The 11,214-nt window shown below is 43.8% G+C and overlaps 1 protein-coding gene across 1 annotated transcript; it reads left to right on the forward strand.

The window, feature by feature from the left end:
* The first annotated feature begins 5,902 nt into the window (after positions 1–5,902).
* LOC131246981 (LRR receptor-like serine/threonine-protein kinase RGI1) lies at positions 5,903–9,528 on the forward strand. Its single transcript, XM_058247433.1, has 2 exons — positions 5,903–8,915; positions 9,035–9,528. Exons 1-2 carry the CDS (start codon positions 5,903–5,905, stop codon positions 9,526–9,528), a joined length of 3,507 nt encoding a protein of 1,168 aa, XP_058103416.1.
* The last annotated feature ends 1,686 nt before the right edge of the window (positions 9,529–11,214 follow it).

Below are 11,214 nucleotides of genomic sequence, written 5' to 3' on the forward strand. Positions count from 1 at the left end.
GTAGGGAGATTCGATTGGGGAAAGTCCCGAGGCCACGACCCTGAAAATAAGGGCTGGTGGGGGGTTTGCAGCGCCGTTTAGCTTTCCTTTTGGATTTGTTTGTGGCCAAAACCATTTTTTATTTTACTCTTCAATGGAGAATCGTTTTTATTATTAAAAAAATAATATTTTTTTAACAAGCTGGTTAGAAAGGGGGTTGGTTTGGACAGGCAAAAAGAAGATGTGAGTCTGGAATTCCATGTGGTTTCGCCTCGATTTCAGGAATAGGTCTTAAAGCTGCTCTAGTGTTTTATTTTCAAAATAGATTCCGTCTAGTGGCTTTACTGTATGCAAACCTTTCCATGCATCTGATTGCATTTGGACTCGTTCTCATCTACATCACCCATCCATTAAGTTTAGTTCGTTTCTCTTCTGATGCCATGCAAAAGCTACGGCTGTTGGATGGTCATGAATGTCCTTTGACTGGACCTAGCTTTTATTAACGTCCTTGGTCATCCTTTTCTTTATGAGATTGAATGGGTGGTTTGGATTATTTGATTAGTATGATTTTTAATGGGCGGTTTTGAATTATTGGGTCATAATAAATGGACGGTCCGGATTGACGATAAGGGTTGTCTGAATGTCTAGATGCAATTAGTTGCATGGGAAGGTTTTGATACACCTAGTCCGCACTAGATCAATTTTCATTCAAAACCTTAATAAGATAAAACGCACTAATCTATTGTAATGCAACACCTTCACTATTTTATTTATAGATTGGAAATTAGAAGTTTAAATTAAATGAGTTGTCTGTCTAAGGACTTCGTATTATATCTAAGCTCAAGGTTGCCCGCTACATGACCATTCAGTTACATAGAAACGCGTGGACCGTTGGATCTGCGAGCGGATTAGGTTCGGCCCTGGCTATGCGGCCCTGACCGTGGGCCCCACATTGATGTATGTATTGTATATCCACACGTTCATCCGTTTGGCCAGCTACTTTTGAGGCACGAGCGTGAAAAACGAAGGAGATCCAAATCTCAGAGAACCATACCATGGGAAAACAAATGGTGATTGAATGCCAACCATTAAAAACTTCATAGGGCTCACTGTAATGCCCACCATAATGTTTATTTGTCATCCAACCTGTTGATAAGGTCACAGAGATCTGGATGAAGGAAACAGAAAAGAAAAAATTTGACTTAATCTAAAGCTTTTGTGGCCCATAAGAAGTTTTTAATGGTCAATCATCATTTTTTTTTCCTGTGGTGTGGTCTACCTGAGATTTGGATCTGCTTCGTTATTGGTTCTATTCCCTAAAATGATCTGGCTAAACGGATGGACGGTGTGGATATACAATACACACATCAAGGTGGGCTCCACGGTCAAGGACGCACTGTGCTGGGTGAGACGGGCGCACCTAATCTGCTACCATTGGATCAACCGATTTGGCTTTGACCATCAGTTCCAGTCCATACTTCATGAATCACCATTCGAAAATTATCCCAATGGAATGATTCCAACCATCCAATCAATAGCAACGAAAGTGATGGTTGAGATTGTCTATGAAAATCGGTACAATCAAGAGTTTGAACCGTCCATTTGTTGGGTATATAATTAGTGGGTGGTTTATGGTTTTAAATAATCGTTCTCATCATGAACTGAACCTAATGAACGGTCCAGATATGTGATCTGGATGTAACTCAGTCCAAGTGGGAAGGTTTTCATACAGCGTGGCCACTACGTCACAAATCTAAACTAATTATTCCGACCGTTGGATTGCACATTACATCAATTTGAGTAATGCATCGACTCCGATGTGCTCACTGAATTGCATGTACAATTGGTTGTAGTTCTCGGTCGTAGCAAATTTGAAGTGGATCCTCCTATCAAACGGTTTTCTTTTGTCGTAGTGGGCCATTTGGGTCCACTTACGAGGCAGGAACGATTCGTATGGGATCATGGCTCTATATTTTAATGCGGAAATGAGAATACTTCATTCGGTCACGGATTTTAAAATGGGTTTTAAAACGTCCCCAAACCTTTAAACGGCACATGATCGTAACCTATTGTCAATCGCAACCGTTCATTCATTCATACTAGTAGAAGCAAGCTATAGTGCAAAGAAAGAAAACATATAATGCCAATTGAGTGGGACACGGCTTCCATAGATCCTTAGATCCATCGAGGTCAGTGGATCTCTTTCTGTGGGGCTCACTGTAATGTATTTGTCTTATATCTACACGTTTCATCTGCTTCTCCAGCTCATTGTGGGGCATGAGCTCAAAATTTTAACATATCTAAATACCAGGTGGACCACACGATAGGAAACTGTGGTGATTGAATGGCCACCATTAAAATCTTCTTGGGGCCACAGGAATTTTTTATTTTTATTTTTTTTACATCCAACCTGTTGACAAGGTCACAAAGAGCTGGATGAAGGGACTACACAATTATTTGCTTGGTCCAAAAACTTTTGTGGCCCACTAGAAGTTTTAATGGTCAATCACCACTCTTTTCTATTGTGTGGTCCACCTTGATTTGGATCTGCTGCAATTTTTCAATCATACCCAAAACTGAGCTGGCGAAATAGATGAACAGTGTGGATATAAGACGAATACATCACGATGGACCCCACAGAAATCCTAAGCTTCCGATCAACAGTAAGAAAATGGACAATCAAGATTGACCGGAGAAACAAAATAGACTCAATCATCATCTTGAAATATCTAATGAACAAATCTCACCTTTTATTTCTTACTGTTATAAAGTAACATTTAAATTTGATGATTTTAACAATGTAATAACGGATTATTGTAACAAATTGGCCCCATTTAAAGGGTTAGGATCCTCCTATCGGAATGATTCTTGCACTATGATTTATTCATAGTTGTATGAATGAATGAATGGTTTAGATCCACATAGGCCCCCCTTATGCAATTTAAAAGGTTTGGGTATGTAGCTAAGGTGTAATGAAGCTTTTACATATACACTTGCTGAGGTCAACCTGTAACACAACACCGATCGCGATTTGGCCTTTTTTTTTTTTTTTCCCCTCTCTAATACCCATCCTTTTTACAAGCCATGGATGGGATTGTTACTCTAACAAATGATCCAACTGTAGATTGAACCTATTTTGAGTAAAAAAATATTGACCGTCAGTATTAAAAGCCATCCATCAAATGGCTAATAGTCAACAGATAGGGTGATGTTTACATGGGAAGCGGATTGCGTGGTGTGCCGCCGGCCCGCCGGTGCGTTAACGTCACCAAGTTATGTGGACCCACAATGATGCATGTGTTATATCCACACCGTCCGCCCATTTTACGAGATCATTTTAGGTATGGACCCAAAAATAAGGCAGAAATATAATTCAAGTGAACCACACCGAGTAAAGAAAGCAATGGAGATTGAACATCTACCATTAAAAACTTCTTAGGGCCAGAGATGTCTTGGATCAAGCTGATATTTGTGCTTTCCCTTCATCCAGGTGACCTTATGAACAGGTTGGATGGCAAATAACCATCATGGTGGACCCTAGGAAGGTTTCAACGGCAAACGTCATTGTCAAAACTGCTTCTACGGTGTGTTCCACTTGAGCTTTGAATCTGCCTCACTTTATGGCCCCTACCCTAAAATGATCTCCCAAAATGAACGGACGGTGCGGATATAACACATACATCATGGCAGGCGCCACAGAACTTGGTGACGTCAACACACGACTGAATAGTCTAATCGATGGATCAGACTAAGCATCCAGTGCAACAAGGAGCACTATACCTTTATAGTGCGCACAGAGAAGTGGAACATTTTTATATTAGATAAAGACGACGACTCGTCCATAGGATAGATTGAAAATTAAATGAAATGGCAGTCAGCTACACACATGCTAACATAGTCCATCTGTGTGAGAGATCTATGCCATTCATCAACAGTCCTCGCCCAAAACAAATTCACTAATCTGAGAAAGGTAAGACATTTCCTTATAATCGAAACCAATGACTCCCCATCATGGTATGGACCATGGTCATGCCCATATAACTCTCCTTATTAGATAGATCCTAGCCATGTGATTATTTGCTTGCTGACGGGCAATCAGATCCAATGATCTCATCCACGACTGGCCAACCCCAAAAGACGTGGATCACTAAAATGGACCCACATATATCAGTTTGCTGGCCACGTAAATGGGGTCAATCCAACCATGTACATCGAGACGCAGAATTTCGACGGTTGTTATGGGCGAGCCGAGTAACAAAAGCTGTGGGGTCCACCTTGATGCTTGTGTGGCATCCACTTCGTTCATCCTTTGTGCCATCTCGTCATTGACCCTTCCCAGGGCACCATGATGTCTATAGGCCATCGACCCATTCATATGGTGGGTCCAATCAGGATTAAAGGAAAAACCAAATATCAGCATGAGCCAAAACTTGGGTGGGCCCCAAAGGTTTTGATGTTGGGGCGCCCCCATCGACACTTCCCCCTCTTTGTGGCCCACTTGAGTTTTGGATCGGCCTGATTTTTGGGTCACACTCACCATGAGCTGGCGAAAATGATGGATGGAGAGGATCTCACACATCACGGTGGGCCCACAGAGATTTTTGTCGCACGAGCACCCTACAACAACTGTTGTAGGAAATTCGCGTTCCCGGCTCACCCCACGTGCATGGAGATGCGTTAGCCACCCAATACATCAACACGGCACTACCGAAGCTCCCACAACGAACAAAATCCTAATAAATTCAACCGCAACACACCGGTGCTATTTCGCCACCATTTACAAAACAGTGGTGGCTCATCAATCCTACACGCTGCGCATATATACACCAATCCAAACTGCCAAATTGCAGACTGGATTGTGGATGATTATCCGTAGACAATGATCTTAATGATCTGGTGGTGACTGTTGAATTCGGACTGTTAATAACTTTCTAACCATTCATTCGACGGCCACTGATTGGACACTTGGGGGAAGTCCAGTTGCAGCCACTCTACATATAAAAATAACCACGAAGCAGGTCCACAATTTGGACGGTCTGGATTGACATAGATGCATGCCACGTGCATATAGGACTAGTCACCACCAGTGGGAAAATGGTATTAAACTATCAACAGAATCAAATCGTAACTTCAAGTGCAAGTGAGCTGTCACACTTAACTAGTTTAAGCAAACAACAACAGAGTCCGGTCGGTCACACCTCCCTCACTCACAACCCTACCTTTCTTTTCAATCAAGGCCCCACAAAATCCCATTATTTAACACCCAACAAAACACGGGAGATTACACAAAACTGGTAGAGCTATCTCTTGACAGTACACATGGCAGGGAGATGCATCAATCCCGACCGTCCATCTTGTAAGACATATCATGGATTTCTCATATTTCAAAACTCACACCTACCACTCGATTTACTCAACTTGTTCTGTTTCTACCATTGCTTTGAAGGACATTGGTTAGATGGCTAACTAAGTTCATCTGATCAATGAATAATTTGAAGCATTTCCCTATTAACGATAGAAGCTGCTAGAACGACGGTTCCTAAGAACGACTGTGGAGAGATGGGCCCACCATATTCAGGTAGTCCACTGGATCATTTGCTACAAAATGAAAGAAAAAAAAAGAAAGAAAAAAAAGAAAGAACAATAAACAGGAAAGGAAAGGCTGGGAATAGAAAAAGAATTTCACGCACACATGGTGTCTCTGCTTGTTGCGCGTGACGCGATCTATCAATATACATATTCTAATCCCAAAAACCCAAAAGAAAATTCAGCGAGAGAGAGAGAGAGAGAGAGAGAGGGTCTGGCCCCCTTTCAAATTAAAAATAAAAAGAGCATCTCTCTCTCTCTCTCTCTCTCTCTCTCTCTCGGCAAAAGAGCTGATGAGGAGAAAGAAAGGAGAGGAGTTTAAGGAAGGAAGAGTAGGATGAGACCCGATGCATCAAATGCTGAGAAGGGAGGGTTGGGATTTGGGGCAATGTCTATGACAAGGCCGAGGCAGCTGCAGCTGCATCTGCTGCAGCAAACCCACCGCAAAACCACCGTCTCCAATACCACCTTCTCTCTTTTTCTCCTCTTCTTCTTAGCCATCCCTGGAAAATTCATCACATCCTCTGCTGCTGCTGCTGCTCCTCCAAATCATGAGTCTCTTGCTCTACTCTCTTGGCTCCACACCACCACCAATACCTCTCTTTCTTCTTCTACATCTCCTATTCCTAGTTGGAATCCTCTGGATTCCAACCCATGCAACTGGACTTACATTACTTGCTCCCGAACCGGCTTCGTTACATCAATCATCATCCAATCTGTTCCACTTGGACTCTCCTTCCCTTCCCAATTCTCCTCCTTCACGTCCCTCCAGATACTTGTAATCTCCGGTGCCAACCTCACCGGGACTATCCCAGATGATATAGGAAGCTACGCCAGGCTCTCTGTTCTTGATCTCAGCTCCAACAGTCTCGCAGGCTCCATTCCTGCCACTGTCGGGAAGCTCATGAACCTCGAGGTGCTGACTCTCAACTCCAACCAGCTCACCGGGAAGATCCCACTGCAGCTAGGCAGCTGTCTCAAACTCAAGAGTCTGCAGCTGTTTGACAATCGCCTTAGTGGGAACCTTCCCGCCGAGCTCGGGCAGTTGTCTGGTCTAGAAATCCTCCGCGCTGGAGGGAACAAAGACATTTCTGGGAAGATTCCACCCGAGCTCTCAAAATGCAGCAACCTCACCATCTTGGGCCTCGCTGACACTAAGGTCTCTGGCTCCATCCCTGCTTCTTTCGGGAACCTCAGCAAGCTTCAGACGCTGTCTGTCTACACAGCAATGCTATCTGGAGAAATCCCGCGTGAGATTGGAAACTGCTTAGAGCTCATCAATCTCTATCTATACGAGAATTCACTATCTGGGTCGCTGCCGCCTGAGCTGGGGAAGCTGCGGAAACTTGAAAAGATGCTGCTGTGGCAGAACGATTTAGTCGGGGCAATCCCAGAGGAGATTGGGAACTGCAGCAACTTAAAGATGATTGATCTGTCTTTGAACTCACTCACTGGTAGCATCCCTGAATCTTTCGGACACCTCTCTGAGCTCCAAGGGCTGATGCTGAGCAACAACAATGTATCTGGATCGATCCCTTCCGTCATTGCAAACATTACCCATCTCTCCCAGCTGCAGCTTGACACCAACCAGATATCAGGGTTGATCCCACCTGAGATTGGAATGCTTGGCGAGCTGACAGTGTTCTTTGCCTGGCAAAATCAGCTTGAAGGGAGTATTCCTTCAACTCTGGGAGATTGCAGCAGCCTCCAAGCTCTCGATCTCTCCCATAACTCTCTTACTGGTAGCATCCCACCGGGCCTGTTTCGACTCCAGAATTTAACAAAGCTGCTGCTGCTTTCAAATGACATATCAGGCTTGATCCCGTCGGAAATTCAATATGCTAAGTCTCTTGTCAGGCTCCGGCTTGGAAACAACAGGATCGGCGGTGAGATACCAAGCGAAGTTGGTGGACTTAATAGCCTGACCTTCCTAGACCTGTCCGGAAACCGTCTGGCAGGACCCCTTCCCGATGAGATCGGGAACTGCACGCAGCTACAGATGGTGAACCTCAGCAACAATACACTCCGAGGAGCTCTGCCCGAGTCGCTCTCTTCACTAATTGGACTTCAGGTTCTCGACCTTTCACAAAACCAATTTGTGGGTCAGATCCCATCTTCTCTCAGGCATTTATCATCTTTGAACAAGCTCATTCTCAGTGAGAATTCCTTCTCCGGATCAATCCCTGCATCACTCGGCTTCTGCTCAAATCTCCAACTGCTTGATCTGAGCAGCAACGGGTTATCAGGCAGCATTCCAATTGAATTGTGTCGGATTGAGTCACTCGACATTGCACTCAACCTAAGTCAGAACTCTCTGGCGGGGCCCATCCCATCCCAGATATCCAATCTCAACAAGCTGTCTGTTCTTGATCTCTCCCACAACAAGTTCGCTGGGAATCTGACACCGCTGGCCGGGCTGGAGAACCTCGTTGCTCTCAACATCTCATACAACAACTTCTCCGGTTATCTTCCCGACACCAAACTGTTCCGGCAGTTACTGATAACTGACTTAGCAGGTAACGAAGAGCTATGTAATTCTGGTGACAACTCTTGTTTTCTAAGTGATGTTATACAAGGGACAGCACAGGAGAATAGCTCCAGCAGGAGGAGATTACAGAAGTTGAAGTTGGGGATTGCATTGCTGATTACTGTAACTGTCGCAATGCTTCTTGCAATGGTGGCAGTGATCCGGGGGAGGAGAATTCTAGGAAGGGAAGAGGAGGATTCTGAGATGGGCTCAGAATCATCATGGCCGTGGGAAGTAACTCCTTTCCAGAAGCTAAGCTTCTCAGTGGATCAAGTAGTGAGATGCCTAGTTGACGCTAATGTGATTGGTAAGGGGTGTTCTGGCGTAGTCTATCGCGCAGACATGAACAACGGAGAGGTTATCGCAGTGAAGAAGCTGTGGCCTACGACTATGGGTACAAACAACCATAATGACAGTACAGTGCGTGACTCGTTCTCAGCAGAGGTGAAGACACTGGGGTCAATCCGACACAAGAACATAGTGAGGTTCTTGGGGTGTTGCTCAAATCGGAACACAAGACTTCTAATGTATGATTACATGCCTAATGGAAGCTTGGGAAGTCTATTGCATGAGAGAAGTGGGCTTTCGTTGGAATGGGATCTGAGGTACCATATAGTGTTGGGAGCAGCACAAGGTCTAGCATATCTTCACCATGATTGTGTGCCTCCGATCGTTCACCGGGACATCAAGGCGAACAACATCCTTATTGGGCTTGATTTTGAGCCATACATTGCGGATTTTGGGCTGGCTAAGCTCATTGATGATGGAGATTACGCAAGGTCATCAAACACTGTTGCGGGCTCCTATGGATACATCGCTCCTGGTTAGTACTAATATCTCATTTCTTAATATTTTTCTTCATTTTCTCCATCTTGTTAAATTATTGTTGAGGGAGGAAATATAAATAAGATCATCTCTGGCTTGTGGTGATGATTGCTGCAGAGTATGGGTACATGATGAAGATAACAGAGAAGAGTGATGTCTACAGCTATGGTGTTGTCGTCTTGGAAGTTTTAACAGGGAAGCAACCAATTGATCCAACAATCCCTGACGGGCTACATGTCGTGGACTGGGTGAGGCATAGGAAAGGAGGCATGGAGGTCCTTGATCCGAGCTTACATGGTCGCCCTGAATCAGAAGTGGAGGAGATGCTTCAGGCATTGGGTGTAGCTCTACTTTGTGTCAACCCCACCCCTGATGAAAGGCCAACGATGAAGGATGTGGCTGCGATGCTCAAGGAGATCCGGCATGAGAGAGAAGAGTACGCCAAGGTGGATGTGCTCCTCAAGGGAAGTCCGGCAAACTGCCATGACAAAGGAGGTCCGGCATCATCAGCATCAGTGTCATGTCAACAGAGCAACAACACCAGTTTCTCTGCTTCCTCCTTGCTATATTCTTCTTCCTCTAATAATAATGCCAAACCAGCCTTCAAGTAGATGATGCTTTCTGTACTTGAAGAAGAAGAAGACATTTGAAGTCTTTCTTCTTTGGCTCGTTACTTTCTCTTTTGCTATCAGTTAGAATGTTAGCAATGGAATATGTAAAGATTTGTTTAGTAGTATTAATAGTAGAAGAGAAACAAACAACATTTACCTTGTGAATGCTTGAGAAGTTGTTATTGGCAATATAATGAAATCATCATCCCTCAAATCCCTGGGCAAATAACCACTCATTTTGTATGCAGTTCTCATCTTCTTCTTTTTCTTCTTCCTTCCATTTTCAGCATTTGTAGTTGCAAGACCTTGATGTAAAGATCTCTGTTGTCCCTTGGGCTACTATTGACAAGCTCAAGACTGCTGGGCTGAGTTGGCAATATAATGAAATCATCGTCCCTCAAATCCCTGGGCAAATAACCACTCATTTTGTATGCAGTTCTCATCTTCTTCTTTCCATTTTCAGCATTTGTATTTGCAAGACCTTTGATGTAAAGATATATGTTGTCACACACACACACACACACATATTTGTGTGTATGAAAATTTTGTTTTATAAATAACTCATAAGCAGAAAAAAGGAAAGGAAACACAGCCCATGGATGACAAAACAGCCAACATCGGCTCATGTTTGTCATCCAATGAATAGAGACATTGCAAAGGGATTTATCTAGAGAGACATGGAAGAAAAGAAAAGGTTTCACCTGGTTGGTTGGAACAAGGCGTGCAACCCACACGACCTTGGCAGAATGGTATAAAAGACCTCAAAGTGATGAACCGCCCTCTGCTTGGGAAGTGGCTTTGGAGATTTAGCATGGAAATGGACAGTTTTTTTTAAACGATCATATCATGTGCACACGGCATTCAAAAGAAAGGATGGTTTGCCTCAAGTTCTTCATTGAACACAACATTGGGCATTTGGAAGGTGACGATGGGAGTACTTGATTTCAAGGGAATTGCATTTGCACTAGGTGAGGGAACTTGATCAGGTTTTTGGAACATGCATGGCTCGATGATAGACCAATCTACCTCGACCATGGTAGGTTCTATAGCATTGTCATCAACAAGGGCGAATTAGTATTCCAATGCTTTAGAGTGACGAGAGGTGTGGTGACTTGGTCTCCTACATTTGGTGGGGACCTATCTGATGATGAGTTTGAGGACTTCGTCAGTTACAAGACTTAGAGTGCATTTATTGTTGTCTCCTGGATCCACAGACGTTGATAGAAAGGGTAGAATTCAGGATCATTCTCATTCTTATCTGACAGCTTGCTTGTGGCAATTTCCTGGATCCTCAGGGGTGGTAATGTTTGGTTAGTTGCAAAGAACAACGTACTGACTATTGCCATCTGCAAGAGTCAGTAAACCAACCCATTATGCCTGAAAGATGCAGAATTAGTAAACCAACTCTTTATTCATTGCGAGTTTTCATTTGTGGTTTGGAGGAAGCTGCTCACTGTTTTCAAAATTCTATGGGTGATTCCTGGGTCTATTGCGGTAGTGACCCAAGCATGATAACAAGAAGTCGGAAAAGGCTTGAAGAACAGTTGGAGATTTTTAACAAGAAGTCGGAAAGGGCTTGAAGTGGTTTTCCAGAGGGCAAAAGGGACAATGATATTTTGGACCTCTGGAAGTCTTCGATTCAAGGATGTAATTGGGAAGATTTTCTTGGATTTTTGGGCAGAGTCT

The sequence above is a fragment of the Magnolia sinica genome, chromosome 5 (genome assembly GCF_029962835.1).
Source record: "Magnolia sinica isolate HGM2019 chromosome 5, MsV1, whole genome shotgun sequence".
Taxonomy (NCBI): domain Eukaryota; kingdom Viridiplantae; phylum Streptophyta; class Magnoliopsida; order Magnoliales; family Magnoliaceae; genus Magnolia; species Magnolia sinica.

What these genes read in the sequence shown, in the direction of transcription:
- LOC131246981 (XM_058247433.1), top strand. Translation starts at nt 5,903, where the DNA reads ATGAGACCCGATGCATCAAATGCTGAGAAGGGAGGGTTGGGATTTGGG. An exon ending in CTATGGATACATCGCTCCTG is followed by an intron (nt 8,916 to 9,034) that starts GTTAGTACTAAT and finishes TGATTGCTGCAG; the next exon opens with AGTATGGGTACATGATGAAG.